This window comes from Lethenteron reissneri, chromosome 34, assembly GCF_015708825.2.
Source record: "Lethenteron reissneri isolate LAM-NWPU_2019-01 chromosome 34, ASM1570882v1, whole genome shotgun sequence".
Classification (NCBI taxonomy): domain Eukaryota; kingdom Metazoa; phylum Chordata; class Hyperoartia; order Petromyzontiformes; family Petromyzontidae; genus Lethenteron; species Lethenteron reissneri.
Genome location: NC_083812.1, coordinates 7,855,157 through 7,874,577, shown reverse-complemented (window position 1 = coordinate 7,874,577; position 19,421 = coordinate 7,855,157). Strand labels below are relative to the sequence as shown.

At 43.5% G+C, this 19,421-nt stretch overlaps 1 protein-coding gene across 6 annotated transcripts in view; it reads right to left on the bottom strand.

Annotated features, from left to right (window-relative positions):
- PIWIL2 (piwi like RNA-mediated gene silencing 2) overlaps positions 1-17,992 on the bottom strand; it is a 28,754-nt gene extending 10,762 nt beyond the window's left edge. For 3 of the 6 annotated variants that reach the window (XM_061565219.1, XM_061565224.1, XM_061565225.1), the window contains exons 1-20: positions 16,400-16,440; positions 15,623-15,772; positions 14,705-14,792; positions 13,516-13,654; positions 13,028-13,218; positions 11,011-11,149; positions 10,513-10,703; positions 9,631-9,796; positions 8,804-8,914; positions 7,521-7,641; positions 7,156-7,277; positions 6,956-7,036; positions 6,449-6,562; positions 4,808-5,002; positions 4,208-4,292; positions 3,845-3,934; positions 2,548-2,688; positions 2,085-2,198; positions 1,210-1,404; positions 958-1,053 (exon numbers count right to left, since the gene is read on the bottom strand). In XM_061565219.1, the coding sequence (XP_061421203.1) occupies positions 958-1,053; positions 1,210-1,404; positions 2,085-2,198; positions 2,548-2,688; positions 3,845-3,934; positions 4,208-4,292; positions 4,808-5,002; positions 6,449-6,562; positions 6,956-7,036; positions 7,156-7,277; positions 7,521-7,641; positions 8,804-8,914; positions 9,631-9,796; positions 10,513-10,703; positions 11,011-11,149; positions 13,028-13,218; positions 13,516-13,654; positions 14,705-14,792; positions 15,623-15,772; positions 16,400-16,402 (2,532 nt within the window). In that variant the 5' untranslated portion in view covers positions 16,403-16,440. Of the gene's footprint in view, positions 1-957; positions 1,054-1,209; positions 1,405-2,084; positions 2,199-2,547; positions 2,689-3,844; positions 3,935-4,207; positions 4,293-4,807; positions 5,003-6,448; positions 6,563-6,955; positions 7,037-7,155; positions 7,278-7,520; positions 7,642-8,803; positions 8,915-9,630; positions 9,797-10,512; positions 10,704-11,010; positions 11,150-13,027; positions 13,219-13,515; positions 13,655-14,704; positions 14,793-15,622; positions 15,778-16,215; positions 16,230-16,399; positions 16,441-17,885 lie in introns of those variants that run through there. The other 3 variants (XM_061565220.1, XM_061565222.1, XM_061565223.1) reach the window with 3 other exon arrangements.
- Positions 17,993-19,421: the final 1,429 nt, after the last annotated feature.

Sequence of the window (19,421 nt, the reverse complement as noted above, 5' to 3'; positions counted from 1 at the left end):
TCCACGTATTCATGTGATAATTATTATGCTGCATTGACACTTTATTACCAGAGTCTGTAATCAGAAAAACAAAAGGCACTGGGTAGGTTATGAGGGTTGTCAGACAGCACACATCTTACTACATTTGTATTTGCAATTCTTATTTTGGACTGTCAAACACACAACATAAGATATCATAAATATGACCACGTCGCAACAAAACCCATTATGGTATTATGACATGGTTATATGGGTTTTTAGCTCCATCTTCTGGCCAAAAACATTTTGCAGCACTATACATTGATCGAATCATTGCCATCAAATAAGCACTCCTGAATGAACTGCCGAAAATAAATTAGGAATCAATAAATAGTTAATGTCTATCAAGTGCAATGCATGAAACATTGGTAAATCTTATTATTGTTGAATAATGCCAGACATTGTGTGGTTGTTGATAGATATTTTTAAGTTGGATATCTTCACACTTGCTTTGGTTATGTGGAAAGGTAACTATCGTTGTTCAAGCAACAGGTAATAAAGGCAATTGCGTGGAATAGTTTTGAATCCTAATGCTGGTCCTCTTAGGATTTTTGCTGTAGCTTGGCTGTTCAAGCCTTAGGTTTCGGTGTACATACCAAAGAATTTTGAAAGAGGTCTTGTGGGGTTGGTGCATCTGGATGCGGAGATATCATTTTACAGAGAAACACAAGTGGCACATAACTGGAGAACTACATTTTATTTTCCCCTTAAGCGAGAAATAACAACATTATAACGATCATTTGGACGAAGAAACAAGTTGCCGTTTTGATTAACAATGCCTAATGTGCAGTGGGTAAAGTAATTACTTCAATGCTGTTAACAGCTGGAAAATGTAAATAAGTGACACTACAAACGTTTACCCCTCCTTACAATAGCATTCACTTTGTTTGACAAATCCAATGATTGCTTTAGGTGTGACAAAGTCTGCCATATGTGTACCTGCGATGGCACCGCCAGCTCCACACAGCAGACTTGCTTCACAGTACTATAGCGGTCGTCCCGCAATGTGGAAAAGATGCACATGATCATCTGCACCTGCACGTCGCCCACAGCCAGCAGCAGCACCACCAAATAAACGACTAAGGTGATTAATGCTCAACCGCGGGCACACAGTGTGGCTCACAGACTTTTGAAACCAAAACCCTGGTGGCAATTAAGGCATTTCTCTCAAGTCCGCCGCCCATCACTTACGCCCTGGGAGTAGCTGTAGTTCTTGCGGATGCAGTCGACGTAGGTCTTGGTCTGATCGTTCGGCAGCTCTATTATGTTGGGGAATTGGTTTACGAGGCCCATCGGAGGCCCCACGCTGCACATCATGTTCACAAACTCGCGCACGAGAAACGAGTCCCGCTGCGTGCAGAGCACCTGCCAGTTCTTCATCGCCACCTGTGCATCCACATTGTGCGTAAAAAGCGTACACCGGGCACAAGGCTAAACCGTCAATCCACTCGTGGGGGGAAATAAGTCTTCTGTTTTACTTTGCATTTGTCAATTAATCATCAATAGGGAACGGGGGTCACTAAAGTCAAACAGACGTGCGAATGAAGGAAAACTAAGCGTATGGCTTCGATGTTTTTTCGGTTTGTTGTACCGCACGTTGTTCGGTATTTCACTCCCATGTGCTCATAATCACAGGATTATATAGGAGCTGCTGGATTCAGTTCCTTGAAGAATCAGAATATTTATTTATACTACAGGAATCCCATGAGCTATGACGCTCTCTTTCACATGTGCGCAGTAATTTTCACAAATGACCAGTAGAAGCTCTCACTTAGCGATGAGCAAAACGTAGGACATTGTGCTGAACAACACAGTGCAATAACCAGCAAACACATCGGAGTGTACAGACAACTGAAAAAACCTATTCATTTCTCGTAGTTTAGCAATGTCCTAAATATGGCCATGCTGCTAACACACTTGGCTATGACTTGGAATGTCATAATACATTAACAGATGACTGAACGACTTGAGATGGAATGAAAGTCAGTTATCCCACTAAACAAATCCGTAAGCACATATTCAAGACACAAAGTCACAAACTCGAGCCCAAGGAGGCAGTGACTCACGGCCGTGATGCAGGGGGTGTTGACAATATGGCGTGTCCAATCAGCTTCAGGCGAAACCGCAAAAGCCTTGGACTGCAGTCGAATCATCTCGGGCGGGAGTTGGCGGCCACTCAACTGAAATGGTAAAGGAAAGTCGTTTGCGAGTCCGATACCGGCTATGAAAACACGCGCGAACAATAATTTCACTCGGTTTGGCGCACCTAGCACTCAAGCGCATTGCTAAGTATATAATACATTTCATAGGCAAGCATTTACATTTGTGTTTTATAGGTTTTTGGATGGTGTTAAGTCTTGTTGGTGGTAACTGCTTGGTAAAAATCCCAAGCACTGTGGTAATAATCAATAGGCTCCGAACACCGGCAAAGACTGAGCAAATTTTTTTGTATGCAATAAACATGAGATTTTATTTTATGAACAGAACTGGTAGCTCCACTCACAAGTATGGAGAGAAATGACAGATTACCTTATAAATGTCACTGTCCAATTGCAGGCCCCAGTTTGATAGCTCCTGCTGGGCTTCAGGATTATTCTCCACAGTGCTGATGAACTCCATGACAGAATTGTGTCTCAAGGATGGCCCAAGGCGCATCTGCTCAGATATTGCCTGCAATGGGAAGCACAATTAGTGTACATGTACAAAACATTCATGGAACTTGCTCAATAGTCATCGTGATCGACGCCATTAACAGCATCAACATTTGCCGGCGCTTCCTTTTGCTAAATTCCATAGTTTTACCCAATATTACATTACTTTGTTTAGACATGATTTTTGCGTTTATTTTGTCATCCTTTCCCAGCACCTCCAAATAGCACTGTTCGAAAGAAGTTCAAACATACACACATGGCAACATGTTTGCAACGCATAATACAACATGAGAGTAATTCAATATGAAACTTAAACTCATTCCTGCGGAGGGAGCTGGTAGGAACGTTGGGTTGCTCGGTCAACGGCCAACATCAACGGCGGCGTGGTGTATTCCGCAAATATGGCCGACTGTGAGGGCGGGCACAAGCCGGCGTGAGTAGGTTAAACGTTGAGTTTTATAAGGGCACCATGGGGTGACCAGCCCCTCCCCACCCAGCCCCACCCTAAACACCCAGCCCCACCCTCCCCACCCCCTCCCGAGCGTCACGTGATCACAACTGATATACGAGTGCTTTGATATACGAGTGCTTTGGATTACAAACACGTTTCCGGAACGAATTATGCTCGCAATCCACGGTTTTACTGTATCTGGTTAAGTTGAATAATCAAACTGATAATATGTACTCAATTACATAATTTAAAAGTTCAGCTCTAGTGTTACTTTTTATGGTACTCGACAAGGACACACACCATTTGAGCAACTGCACTGTCTTGGATTATTGAAAGAGCTCCTCCAAAACATATCCCAAGCAACAACAATGTGAATATTTCCTCCTCGCCTCATCCGAAATCAACCTCCAAAAACAACCTTTGGCTGGAGGAAAAGCTTTAACTTGTCCACCGCTTCTGTCGCCATCATAATAACCAAGCTAATGACACGATTGTAAAGACGATCAAATACAAATCATATTAGTAGTGGTGTTGCTATTAGGGGCTGAGTGTATATGTCACGCGCCAGGTGACGTTACTCAGAAGGTAAAATTATCGCTAATGAAACATTGTACACCCAATAACAACCACAAGTTTGAAAGTGTTGCTGAATCCATGTATCATGATCAAGCCAAGCCCAAGTGTCATGTACAAGATTGGTATGAGAATCTGTGCAACATGCTACCTTCATCATGCTGAAGTCTGACCTCATCAGGTCGGTGATGCCAGTCATATAGGCGAGCTCTGGGATGAGGCAAATGGTCTGAATCGCCACCTGCAAAGTCAATCGACACAAGCCCTGTTAACGGTCAGTACAATCTTAATTCCTGATTAATTAGCACTCACGCCTAGTGCCACTGGGTTATAAAAAAAACACCAGGCAAAATAAACAAAGCACCAGGCTTTTAATTCACAATACATTGCCATCATAATGTACCTGTAATTTCAACTGACCAAGTTTGCATAGCACTGCGAGTTTGCATGATTTAAGGAATAAGGACCTCTAGTTACACAAAAGCATTAAAGAGAATAAAATAAAAGACTTAACCTGATCATCTGCCTGATTCCTTTGTTTTGCTCGATGCAAGAGCAGTGGCTGCCCAAGGTCATCTATTGTAATTTCGTACTGAGTCCTGGGAAAAAAAAGAGACGAGACTGGTAAAATGTAATGTGTCCTGGTTGAAAACAGCAAATACAGCTGAAAGTGAAAAGCCATATTTACACCTCTTGTGTGTCATCCTCCATTAGGTTTATTATAATTATTTTATATAGTGTTCATCATAGAATGCATTTTAACACGTAGGCTTTCGCGAACAATATTATAAACTTTTTGGGTTAGATCGCGTTATTTATAAATATTGTCGTAACCCTCTACCACTCGACACGGCCAATCAGATAAAAGTGTCACGTTGACAAAAGACAAATAGTTCACTACTTTAGCCCATCGATGTGTTGAAGAGTAAAACCACAACATCTCAAAACCCTGCAGCAAAAACGCTTGCTAACCAGAGTCCAGCTAGCCGGATTCCGTGCTTCATTCTATTTAGGAATCCCCCCGCTTTAAGTTGCCACGTTGAGTGTTGTTTCCCATACAAGTGCAATGTTTCACATACAAGTTATTTTAAAAACAAAACAAATTTGCCCTTACTTGTAGTACTCAACAAAAGACATGGTTTTCCCAGCCGAATTGAGGAAGGTACTCTTGGGTGTCTTGTCCCAGGCGATGTCATCGATGCGGTAGGTGCGATTGTTGTACCGCGTGATGACCACTTGGCCCACCAAGGCCTTGATGCACTCCTCCTGAAAGTTGGCGCCGCTGTGGCAGCTCTCGTACAGATGGGTCCTGTTAGCGGACATGCCACGATGCACGGAGAGACATAATAAGAAGAGGACATGGGGGGGGGAGGGGTGGGATTCTAAACCAGAAGACTGAATACATTTAAACTCTGTAAAATAATTGAGAAAGAAATAAGAAAATGCATTGCAGAACACCACAAAAATCATTGGAAAATGTAATGGCCAGCAATTGGCAAAATAAATTCCGCAAAAGACAGGTTGAAAATTTTCAATTCACAAATGATAGCCCCTTACTTAGAAGATGGAACCATAACACGGCAGATATTATTTGTATTTATTGGAGGAATTTATGTTGACTTTGATAGCACAATAATGCATATAGCCAAGGAAGTTTAACACGTAGGCTTTCGCGACCAATGTTATTCATAATCAACGGTTTTGGGTTTAGATCGCGTTTATTTATAAATGTGTCGTAACCCTCCACCACCCGACACGGCCAATCAGTAAAAATGTGTCACGTTGACAAAGACAAATAGTTCACTGCTTTAGCCCACCGGTGTGTTGAAGCCACAACATTTACAATTTGAGTACGACGTTTCGCTGGTAATTACAACCAGCATCATCGGGCAATTTGCCAGAATGGTGAGGCTCTGCTGTGTCTCCCGTTCTTATATAGAGCAGCAGCAGGGTGACGTCATCATTAACTCATCAGGTGCAAAGATTCAAGGGGGGAGTGATTGTAATTATATACTAGATTAGTAATCAGGCTATTGTTACGATGCGAGTTGTAGATTAGTAATCATTTGGAATGTGTTTTATTGTGATTATGCTACATTAGTAATCAGTTAGTGGTTGTTTCCCTTATAAGTATGTGTAATGTATCTTATTTAATAATACGCCAAGGAAATTAACCATTATTCTTCAGATGAAGAGGTGTCACAGTTGAAAAAGAAAACCAAAAGATTTTAAATGTAAATCTCTTGGACCAAATAGTTTTAACTGTGGTCATCAAAGTAGTCTGGGTCCCATTGTTGGAACAACAGCAGTAACATACATATTTGTTAAATGTTACACCATCATGGAAATATAAAAAAAAATATAAAAAATAATGGTAAAAAAAACCTATACTACAGATGCATTAGCCGCTTATTGCAACTAAATAACTATTCATATAGATAATTGGGAATTGAATAAAGTGAAATTTAGAATCCAACAAATCACAGGAGAAAAGTTTACGAAAGGTTTCTCTACCAGACCAAACAATATCATGTTGAACAAAAAACAATTCATTTTAATGCCACTGTTTGCCTAGCCTTTGTAGGCTACACAGATTGCAAAAATGTTTTACATGTTGGAGGGACACAATTGGAAAACATCAGAGAATATATATATATACCTAGGGCAGTTATTACAGGCAAGCCCGGGATCAAAATGATAGCGCACATGAGCAGCAGCAGCAACACAGGGCCGCTCAACTTCATGCTACACTCACATGACCTCCAGCACGCTGTCCATGCGCAAAACTCGATGGGACACATCGAGCATCAGCATCAATCCACCGTCTTTCTTTTGCACAGCAACGATGTAGCCAGGCCAAATATGAATTCTGTGGGTACATGGCCAGGTCATCCAGGTAAAGAAGAATAAGAATGCAGACGGAGGCGAGTTTTTAGTAAAACTTTGAACGCATGAACACGAGTAAGCATTATTAAATAAAATATCAGAATATTAAGCACTCTAGCAGCATTAGGAATCACATATAAATGTTATCATCAATACTTTAGTTTCACTGTCATTTTAGACATTGCTTAAGGGGCAGTTTAAACATATACATCTCAGTTGTTAAGCACAAGCCCAAAAACACCAAGCAGTAAGCAGAAAAAACTAAACTATTGAACGTGTATTAGATTAAGGTTAATGTAAGGGATTAATAATCGTTAATGACTGCCCAGGGCAGAAATACAGATTCAAGTAAAGCACGGACTACATTGTAGTTGACCTGTATCTGTTGATGACGATTGGCTTTCGAGGATTCAAGAAACTTTTTCCAACCAACTTTAATTCCAGCAATCGCATTATCCTAAGCAGAGGAAACAAGGCAGACTCTATTGTTTCAAAACAACGCAACAATTAGTGAGAAATGCAAGTACAAACTGCAGTAATATTAACTATATACACCGTCAAATTATATATTCTCACTTTTTAAATATGATGTTGTAGATGGGCAGACAGAGGTCTGAATCTGGCTCAATGATCTTGGTGCACTTGATGGACAGGGTTATCTCCACTCCGTCTGAATTTCGCTTGGAAGTGAGGTTTAGCTGACGAACCCACAATTAAACACACCAAAAACAACAATAATCTAACTTCAGTAAACCATTATGGCAAAAAAAAACCACTACCACGTAACAAGTTTAAACGAACATCGAATATTGCACCCAAAGCTTTAAGACCTCATGATTATTACCTTGTGACAAGGGTAAATCAACAGAGTATAAGGAAGTATGGCGGCACTTGGGAGTTGGAAAACAATAAAGAAAGTTATTAGAATCTCCAGCACTTACGTTGTCGTCGAGTTTACGAGGCAGATACAGGACACACCCATCAAACGCTTTCGTGTTGCCGATCACCGACTTGTGCTCGTTAAGTAAGCCAAAGCGAGTATTCGTGCTGTCCACTTCAGGGCTGTCCGAGGCACAGGTGAGATCGTTAGCAGTCGCATATACTTAAGACATGTCAAATGTCTCGATTAAGCTTGTGTACGGTGGGCAGAAAATGGTTTTATGAGCTAATAAACTCTTGAGACCCGACTGACTGGAGAGTGAGGCAAGAATGCGAGCTCACATGCACAAGTTTGCATGCATAAGCTACCACTTCGTTGGGAGATTTAAATGGCTGCAAGAAAACGCAGCTTCAGAGTTGTACACCCAATTTTGCGACATCTTGTGAGAACACAATTGTACATTTAAATTAAAATATTGATATTGCACTTGATAACACCCTGTTTAGACATTATTACACAAATCTATATATATATAAAAAAGGGAAATTTGTGGATATGTACGTCTGTTCGAAATGTTTAGCATACTTCCCAACATGCTACAAACTTGAAATTTGGCATGTGCGTAGCTTCCATACTGTACACAATGTAAAAAGTATAAAAATAGACTTTTGTATTTTGGGGGGGGAAATGACCATGCAGTGTGGCGTCAACCCGCATACAGGACTGGCGAGAATCGATATCTGGTGAGCGTTTGTGGTATCGATTAAACGGAAATAGGCTGATTCTAAAGAAATCTACAACCTTCCGATTCCTTTTCTCGAATTAAAGAATCGATTCTTGGCGCGAGAGCGTAAGTTTTTTTTCTACCGCGTGTTAAATAAAACAAAAAATAATATATCACGATGTTTCGACCGCTTGTGTTGCGATCGAAACGTTGTGATGTTATTTTGTTTTATTAAAATTTTCTACCTACGTGACTTTACCGAAAGAACCAAAGAGTATGGTTTTCTGCAATCACGAAAGCTTTATATCAATATTTAAAAATATGTAAGCATTTCGAGTGGGTGTGATAATCGTTGCGCAAATGCTTACTGTTTGAAGTTGTCAACTTTAAATGTGTACGTGTCATTACGCGAGCTGTTCCACCTCAATAGATTATCTCCAGGCTAAATATTTTTTTTTTATAAATTAAAGTGGTGGGTCACCCTTGCACAAAAAGTCAATGCTTTTTGTATCTCAACGGGTTAATGCTACCACCTGTTCAAATAAAGGAGACACTTAAGACTGTCTGGCAGTGATGTAATCGGCAAGTCTACAGACTAATTTGTAAAAAACAAGTCCCACCTGAATGTCACGTGATACTGGTAGATGGCTTCGTTGGAGCACCTCAAACGGATGTAATTTGTTGCAATCTCCAGAGGAGACCCATAGGTTCCGATTTTTTGTATAGGTTTCCTAACACAGCATTCCAGACATAACAGCATGCCAAACACATTGCCAGCTGTCCTTTAATAGTTACACCCAAGACCTACAAAAATATTAAAAACACTTTTATGGTGTGATTTCAGCCAAGCAAATCACTCACCCTTCTACATAACCAAAATGTTGTCAGATGAAATGGGGGATTTTTTTTTCCCTCTACACCAATTATGACATCGGCACTGTTACAAGAGGAAATATTGAAACAGAACGCTAGCGATGCATCACTCTGTCAATGACAAGTCCCACAGAATGTCACCAATTTACCAGTGGAAATGACTTAAAACAGGTCTTTATCTACATCTTATTTCCACTGAAACATTTGGATAACTGAATTAAACTTAAGTAAAAAAAACTACGCATAATACGAGAATAGGTTTTTCCCCTTTTATCTGGCAACATAATATATGGCTTTATCCAGTCACTGAAAGACTGCTTTGGATGTGGCAACTAAAGTTCGAGAGCCCCCGTAAAGGGCTCATGGATTATGGACACACATATCAGTAAGATACTCTGAGAGGAAAGACAGCATGTGTGTCCTTCAACCTATATTTGACCAGCATTAAGAGTTATGATTAAACAACCCTCAAAACTGACAGGCTAAAAGCCATGGGCCTCTCCGAGGCATTTCATCACCTCCACACCACAGGGAATATTTTACAACAAGGAATCACAACGAGCCGCTCACTCACTCGACAGGGAGCGTGGCAACGGACAGCTTGCTGAAGGTTGACTCCAGGGAGGTAGAGCTGCCTGATTCCACCGAAGTGGACTGCGGCTGGCGAGAAGTCTCGGAGGGAGTCTGCAGTCCCAGAGAGGACGTGGGGGAAGAGATGGACCTTCCCCGTCCACCTAACACTGCAATTGATAATAATAATTATATTTTGTTCATGCAAAATGCACCTCAATGCTAGAAAAGACAACAGCAAAACATATTTAATGCCCCTTGCAAAAAAAACATAGCACATCCAAAACAAGGTCAACTCAATTAAAGGCTATATATAGTAAACAATAAGCAACAGACTCTTTGGTTCTCTCGGTAAAGTCACGTAGGTATAAAATAAAATAAATCACGTTTCGATCGCAACACAAGCAGTAGTCCTCAGGCGGAAAAAATATCATCCAGCAGTGGAACTGCTGAACTAGCGAGAAAGCAGCTACAACAAGGCTATATGTAGCCTTGTACCTACGTGAATTGACCTAAAGAACCAAAGAGTATGGATTCCTGCAGTCACGAAAGCTTAAAATCAAGAATAAGCAACATGTTGCCAAGATATGGCATCGTTACATTAAGATGCCCTAAAGCAGATGACAACAATGTCAATGGGACCTTAGTACCCCCCTCTTTCCCACTGGCATCTCAGAGCAGAGCCAGCATGGGACTCTCATGGACCCGGTAATTTTCCACTCTAGAGAACCCCTCTAGAGGTTGGTCAGCTCTTCATCCTGGCCAGAAGTTGGAAGTGGGAAGAGGTGGGAATGCCACACTTTACCCCACCACACATGACCTGCTGAATATATATTTACGTACAATTAAACAAAAGAAGCAACTAAACGGATAAGACAGCTCTAACCTGCATGAAGGACACTTTCCTGTTGAGCCAAATGGGCCCTGTCAGGAGATGGCAGGGTAGCCCTGCTGGGCCCAATATACGAGACCCCAGATGAGCTTGGAAGCAAAGCCAATCCATGCTCATCCCTCTCCAAGGAAGCAGTAGCACCGGGAGCAGCAAGGAGTCCCTGCTGTATTACCCCTCGCCCAAAGCTTCAGCAAAGCGCACACAGAGGACAAATTACACAATCATACAAGTGAGCAGAAAATGGACACGTTCCAAAGAAAAATTAAATGTGCACATGAGCAACATACAATGGACAAGTTCACTGTGAATTCTGCGTAAACAATGTATTTATTAAACAGATTATAAAAAACATCAGTTATAGATTGAGTACCATATATGGTCTGCCAGGAAAGCTTTAATTATAATTCATAATCATCATTCCATTACTTTATTTAGCAATGCATAATTAAGATGCCTGGGAAATACAGAGGTTTGCAACATAGTTGGACATACCTAATAACTTCTTTACCGAATGGCCCCGTTTCTGCACCTCTGTATAGTCCACTGCTTGACGAAGCCACCGGCGATTTTGATTCCTGTAACCCTTGAGCGACCTGTCTTCCAGCATTCCCAGCTGAGAAAATTCCTCGACCTGGTGTGTTGGAATCATTTTGGTTTAAATGCAAGAAACATTAATTAGCTTTATTCTTTGGTTCTTTCGGTAAAGTCACGTATAAAGATAAAATAATAAATTAAATTAAATACTAGCATACGACGTTTTGATTGCAACACAAGCAATCATCATCAGGTATAAATTAAATAGAAACACAAATCTAGTATACTTAGAAATGTAATGTAATACAACAGAGAGTCGGATAACATAACAGTCAACACCCTATCTGGTTGATTACGTTCTTCCTGAGAATGCTACATTTGAGAGAGAGAGATTAAACACAGAACCAGAAACATAGACAGACATATAAGCAGACAGACGTCGTATGCTAGTATTTAATTTAATATTTTATCTTTATATGTGACTTTACCGAAAGAACCAAAGAATAATTCCTGCAGTCACGAAAGCTCCAAATTAAGATTAATTAGCTTTTCTGTTCAATCTGTGTGTATGGTGGTTTTTTGTGATCAGTTCTCAATTTATAATTTTAAAAAAATGACTTAATATTGCAGCCAGTGGTCCACTCAGCCCATCATCCCTCCATGATCAATAATTTGATTACTACATTTGTATCACGTCAAAAGTGGTCACACTATGGAGAGTGACTATAATAATGGACACGTGGAATTCCTGCCACTGGTTAAAAGTTATCAACAGAGGTGAGTACTGCCCAGTGTGACGACATGACCACACACCAAAACACTCCTTCACATATTTACAAAATGGCAGGAATGACAATGCTCTACTGTACTATGCAATTGGAAAAATAACCCCCCATTTATAAAGTTCTGGATGAACATGTTCCATTCAGCTGCTTTAGAGCATCTGAGCGATAGGGTGCAGGGCAGACTAGGGGTTTACTAAAATAATTTCGCTGCCATTTAAAGTCCACCACTCCTCACAACTACTTGCAATCATCCATAAACTATGAGTTTTACTGATATAACGTTTTGGTCTGGTTCTTCCACGTGTCCCTTTTATGTATATGCATAATGCACCTCGATGCTAGAAAAGACAGCAGCAAAAAATATATATCTATTGCCCCTCCCCACACTGGAAGAACTACACAGTTCACGTTGTATCAAAAAAGCACAGAACATTATAAAGGACTCTTCTCACCCTGGACACTCACTGTTTGAGCTGTTGCCATCAGGCAGACGATTCAGATCAGTCAAAACAAGGACAAACAGATTAAAACAGAGCTTTTATCCTACAGCGATCACCACACTCAATAATGCTAATTAATTATTAAGTAATAGTGTTTACAATTGATTGAAATAGAGATGTGCAATGACAAATGTAACCTTATGTGGGTATACTTGGGCTGTTTTTATATATAGTATAAATTGATTATCTTTCATTTAATTTTATTTTTATTTTCTTGTTTTATTTAATTTAAATTTATGAATGATGCCCTGACTGGTGAGCATTTTTAATTTCGTTGTACTGGTGACAATGACAATAAACGATCTATCTATCCTTGCAAAAACACATAGCACACCCAAAACAAAGTCAACTGAAGTAAAAGCTGTATTAAACAATAAGCAACATGTTGCCAAGATATGGCAACATTACATTAAGATGCCCTAACAAGATGACAACAATGTCAATGGGACCTTAGTACCCCCCCTCTTTCCTACTGGCATCTCTGTGCAAAGCCAGCATGGGACTCTCATGGACCCAGTGATTTTCCACTCTAGAGAGCCCCTCTAGAGGTTGGTCAGCTCTTCATCCTGGCCAGAGGTTTGTAAGTGGGAAGAGGTGGGAATACCACACTTACCCCACCACACATGACCTGCTAATTATATATTTACGTATAATTAAACAAAAGAACTAAACGGATAAGACAGCTCTAACCTTCATGAAGGACACTTTCCTGTTGAGCCAAATGGGCCCTTTCAGGAGATGGCAGGGTAGCCCTGCTGGGCCCAATATACGAGACCCCAGATGAGCTTGGAAGCAAAGACAATCCATGATCACCCCTCTCCAAGGCAGCAGTAACAACGGGAGCAGCAAGAAGTCCCTGCTGTATTACGCCTCGTCCGAAGCTTCAGCAAAGCGCACAGGACAAATTACACAATCACACAAGTGGGCAGAAGATGGACACATTCCAACTAAACTAAATGTGCACATGAGCAGCACACAATGGACAACAAGTTAACTGTTAATTCTGCATAAACAATGTATTTATTAAACAGATTATAAAAACATCAGTTATAGATTGAGTACCATATAAGGTCTGCCAGGAAAGCTTCAATTATAATTAATAATTTTATTACGTTATTAAGCAATGCATAATTAAGATGCCTGGGAAATTCAAAAACGAACAACATAGTTGGACATACCTAATAACTTCTTTACCGATCGGCTCCGTTTCTGCACCTCTGTATAGTCCACTGCTTGACGAAGCCACCGACGGTTTTGATTCCTGTAACCCTTGGGCGACCTGTCTTCCAGCATTCCCAGCTGATAAAATTCCTCGACCTGTTGTATTGGAATACTTTTGGTTTAAATGCAAGAAACATTAATTAGCTTTTCTGTCCAATCTGTATGTATGGTGGTTTTTTGTGATCAGAGTTCTCAATATATAATAAAAAAAAGACTTAATATTGCAGTCAGTGGTCCACTCAGCCCATCATCCCTCCATGATCAATAATTTGACTACTACATTTGTATTATGTCAAAAGTGGTCACACTATGGAGAGTGACTATAATTATGGACATGTGGAATTCCTGCCACTGGTTAAAAGTTAACAGAGGTGAGTACTGCCCAGTGTGACTTAACATGTGCTTTGTAGACATGACCACACACCAAAACATGCCTTCACATATTTACAAAATGGCAGGAATGACAATGCTCTACTGTACTATGCAATTGGAAAAAAAAACATAAGCCCCTATGTATAAAGTTTGGGATGAACAACATGTTCCATTCAGCTGCTTTACAACATTTGACCTTTCGGGTGCAGGGCAGACTAGGGGATGACCAAAATAATTTGGCTGCTATTTAAAGTCCACCACTCCTCACAACTACTTGCAATCATTTATAAACTATGAGTTTTACTGATATAATATTTTGGTAGGTTTCTCCCTTGTGTCCCTTTTATGTTCCAGATTGTGTAGCAGCAAGCCATCACCCAATCCTTCATCTTTGTTTGCAGTTTTCTTTTCTTGGGAGGGAAAGTGTAGAATAACTGAAACCCCTCCCATTTTGACTTCAGAGGCTAACTTCTTTGCCTGATGATGACCGCTTGTGTTGCGATCGAAACGTCGTAGTTTCTTGTTATTTTCTTTGAAAGTATCTACGTGACTTTACCGAAAGACCCAAAGAATATGAATCCCTCCCATGTCACGGCTTTGCTTTCCTTATTTATATTTTGAAAAAAAAAATTGTTCAGTGTAATGATAAAACTAGCATATGAAATGTTCAAAAGTATGAACCAAGTGGGATATGTCATTTCACACCATTGCCTTCTTGAGTCAAAATAAATTCAGGTATAATGCAGCTGGAAACATTTTTACCACAGGACCTACCAAAAATGCTGAGGCCAGGTCCCAGAGCCCCTGGGGGTCTGTGCTGCAGGCTGGCCAGCAAAGTGCTACGCCGTCCATAACTTGGAACCTGATGATATAATTAAGGACTCATGTCACTATCCAAGCAAACACAAACAATATTTCGCATTCCTACACATTCACAAAGTATTTTTTGCCGTTCAGCTCAAAACGCCATTAAAAATGTGACTCAAAATATTTGATGGGCAAAATTACCAATTTTGCATCCACAGAAACGTGGTATTGAATTCTGTCTGCCCTACAATTATAAGACTTTCTGAAAAAATATACCAACTTATTTTTTTCTGTCATGAAAAGTCGACTTTAAATTCTGCCCTGAAAAATATTAAAATGCCTAAAACTTCTTATACCAAAGTACAACATGAACATTACATTGAAAAATGATAGTTAATCTAGTAATGCCCTGGTATTATAAGGAATACAGACGACTCCATGAGCCTCTGAAATATACCGTCCATAAATGACGTCACGCGATTTTGGACGATTTTTGACCCCCCCCCCTCGTCACACGGAGTCACAAAAAGTCAGACCCCCCAAATATGACGTCACAAAGCTCTGCCCCCCCCCCCAAAACCATATTTCCATTTTGAAAATAAAACATGTTTTAAACTATTGTCATTGTAGTGAGTATTTAATGTGGCGCTGCACTCTGATGTTGTAGGAGAAAACATTTATTAAAAAGTATAATTAAGTAGAACGTGTTGTCTATTTATTTAAAATTGCGCATTTTGATGTGACGTCACATTTCTCAACCCACCCCCCTCGTCACAAATGTCTGACACCCCCCCCCCCTAGGTGCGTGACGTCATTTATGGACGGCCCCTAAATTGCAATGAAAAATTACGACGGTAAATGACAACCTCCGATGCAGCACATCACCTGCATTTGGTCATAGGCTGCCCCTGCCGTAGTTGGCTGCTGCTCCAGGCTGTGCTGGGTAGGACGTGGAGTCTCTGGGGGTTTGGGCTCGGTTGGGGGCAGCATGGAACGACCCCTGCCAAACCGCCTCTCTCCATGGTCTGCCATCCTCTACGCTCAAGAGTAAACGTCAAACACAATATTTAGCATGACGATAACAGGAATAACATTAAATGCATAGAGGCATATGCTGTCCTCTTGTTAAAAGCAAATAAACAGTACCGATACATTAGAGGGGGCCCTGTCAATAACATCTGGCAGTTTGCCAGCAATTATTTAAACACATTCCTGTGGAGGGAGCTGGTAGGAACGTTGGGTTGCTCGGTCAATGGCCAGGGTCAACGGCGGCGTGGTGTATTCCGCAAATATGGCCGAATGAGGGCGGGCACAAGCCGGCGTGAGTAGGTTAAAAGTTGAGTTTTATAAGGGTACCACGGGGTGACCAGCCCCTCCCCACCTTCCCCACCCATCCCCTCCCATTTTTGGATGCACGACGGACGGACACAATAATCCCGTGGGCTGGTGGAACCAGGTGGTTCCTACCAGTAGCAAACCTGTCTCTGCTGATGAGACCGCACATAGAAAACGGTGTAATTGTTTTTACTGAATCAATGCTGCTGAAATGATGCACTTCCTAAAGGCCGTGGGGCCAAAGGTCTGCATTAAAACAATTGTGGAGACGAATATATTAATGGGAGTAAACATTTTCACTGTCATTTTATTACAGAACTTTAATACCATTTAACCTCCCAGTAACCAAAAACCACAGCTCACATCCAACTCTCAAAACGCAACTGACGAACCACGAGGGCATCACGTGACAGACGATGTGCGTAACCCCTCCCCCACGAGGAACAGAGAGACGGGGATCCCCTCCCCCACGAGGAACAGAGAGACGGGGATCCCCTCCCCCACGAGGAACAGAGAGACGGGGTCCCCTCCCCCACGAGGAACACAGAGACGGGGTCCCCTCCCCCACGGGGAACACAGAGACGGGGTCCCCTCCCCCACGAGGAACAGAGAGACGGGGTCCCCTCCCCCACGGGGAACACAGAGACGGGGTCCCCTCCCCCACGGGGAACACAGAGACGGGGTCCCCTCCCCCACGAGGAACAGAGAGACGGGGATCCCCTCCCCCACGAGGAACAGAGAGACGGGGATCCCCTCCCCCACGAGGAACAGAGAGACGGGGTCCCCTCCCCCACGAGGAACACAGAGACGGGGTCCCCTCCCCCACGGGGAACACAGAGACGGGGTCCCCTCCCCCACGAGGAACAGAGAGACGGGGTCCCCTCCCCCACGGGGAACACAGAGACGGGGGTCCCCTCCCCCACGAGGAACACAGAGACGGGGTCCCCTCCCCCACGAGGAACAAAGGGACGGGGGTCCCCTCCCCCACCAGGAGCACAGAGACTGGGGTCCCCTCCCCCACGAGGAACACAGACGGGGGTCCCCTCCCCCACGAGGAACACAGACGGGGTCCCCTCCCCCACGAGGAACAAAGGGACGGGGGTCCCCTCCCCCACCAGGAGCACAGAGACTGGGGTCCCCTCCCCCACGAGGAACACAGACGGGGTCCCCTCCCCCACCAGGAGCACAGAGACTGGGGTCCCCTCCCCCACCAGGAGCACAGAGACTGGGGTCCCCTCCCCCACGAGGAACACAGACGGGGGTCCCCTCCCCCACGAGGAACACAGAGACGGGGTCCCCTCCCCCACGGGGAACACAGAGACGGGGTCCCCTCCCCCACGGGGAACACAGAGACGGGGGTCCCCTCCCCCACGAGGAACACAGAGACGGGGTCCCCTCCCCCACGGGGAACACAGACGGGGTCCCCTCCCCCACGGGGAACACAGAGACGGGGTCCCCTCCCCCACGAGGAACACAGAGATGGGGTCCCCTCCCCCACGAGGGGGCCCCCCTCCCCCACGGGGAACACAGAGACGGGGGTCCCCTCCCCCACAAGGAACACAGAGACGGGGTCCCCCCCCCCCCCCACGAGGGGGTCCCCCTCCCCCACGCCGGTGGTAGCCATCATTATACCGAATACCACATCTCCAACATAAATACAAAACGAAAGACACAATCCTCAAGTGACCACTGGTGGGGGCCTTGCGCTCCTCCACGCAAAACTCTCTCTCGTCCCCGCCAGCAGACCTAAAACATCATCATATAGCGCCTTAGATTTGTCAATCGACACAATCGAATGGAGTCTGAAGAGTACCGAATGGAAGGAAGATCGAAGCACCGCGTGCCACTCCGACTCGCCCGCCACGTGTCCGCCACGACCCTCCACGCCACGTGACTCTCTCCGTCGCGCCGACACTGGATTGGTCGATTCGATCACCCACGTGACAACCCCCCCCCGCCTCCCGGCCTAAATTTTTGAAAGCGTCCAATCAGAGGTCGTCTAACGGCAGCTCGATGTGGGCCCCGCCCCCTCCTCCTCCTCCAATCTCGCGAGACTTCGTGAGCCAAGTGTTGTTTGGGGGAGCACGCTCGTAATCTCGCGATAACTCGCGATGTTGCTGGGGGTGGCGGTGTGTGTAGAGAGCCCACGTGGCCAGCCACCGCATGCCCGCATTGAGGGCACGACACGGGCTGGTGAAGAGATGGAGCTGATGCGGTAGGGGGTGGGGGACGTGGGGCTGAGTGGACGACTTGCCGACGAGGCTCGTGAAGGACGCTGCTGCTGCTGGGCAGGTGGGGGCAGTCGCCCTCCAGCAACGACGCTCACAACAACGAGCGGAACGCCAGGCGGATAAAGGAAGCAAGTTGGAACAGCTGGTGGTGGGGCATCTTACGGTCATCTCAGTCAGTCGACTCATGGCACCTGCTGGGTCTGTCCCCGAGACCTCCTAGGCCAGCTAGCGTTCGACAATTCACGTGGCCTCAAGGTGCACCTAGCCTGGCACAGACGCCGTGGTGACGCCACCGCTCAATGAAGGCCTCCTCCACACGACGTCGTCTTTAGATGCAGTAATCCACCGCTCCTCGTCATCCATGCAACCGGCTGGAATGTGGAATGTCACAAACTTTGTACACTGCCGGTCTCCACATTCAGTGCCTATAATCGACCAAATGCTGCTGCACAAAAACCGCACTCCCAAAAGGTCCGTGTGGCTGGTGGGATGTGTAACAATATGTATGTATAATAATTGGCTTTTTACCCTTTTATATGGCAACAAAACTTGACACTTTTTTTTACAAGGAGTCATGTTTGCATTGACCACAATACCGGCAGTCGGAATGCAAACAAAAGACATAACTATAACTAATAATGTATGCACTGTCCTTGAAGTTGATTGGTCCACACCCGTGTCAGTTTTGTTGCCAGATTAAAGGGTAAAAATCCAATTATCATATTTTGCTACTGGCAAATGAGGTTCCAATGGTGGAATATGTATGTACCTATGAATACCTATTCTTGGTTCTTTCGGTAAAGTCTTATGTTTTATTTGTATTATTTCCCTTCTACGTGACTTTACCGAAAGAACCAAGAATATGAATCCATGCAGTCACGAAAGTTTTAAATAGAAATCTATGCATACCTGTTAAACCCATGCGGTGTTACCCGTATTATTGTGCAGGTAAATTGAGTTTTCAGGTCCATACGGCGTATAACCATTTAAATTACGGGCAAAATAATGTCTTATTTGTGTTTCTCCCTTGTGATGGGACTTTGTAAGATGAACGTTGAGATCTATAAGGGGCACTGGGTGACCAATAATGTCTGAATTAGTCTGCAATAAGGTAGGGC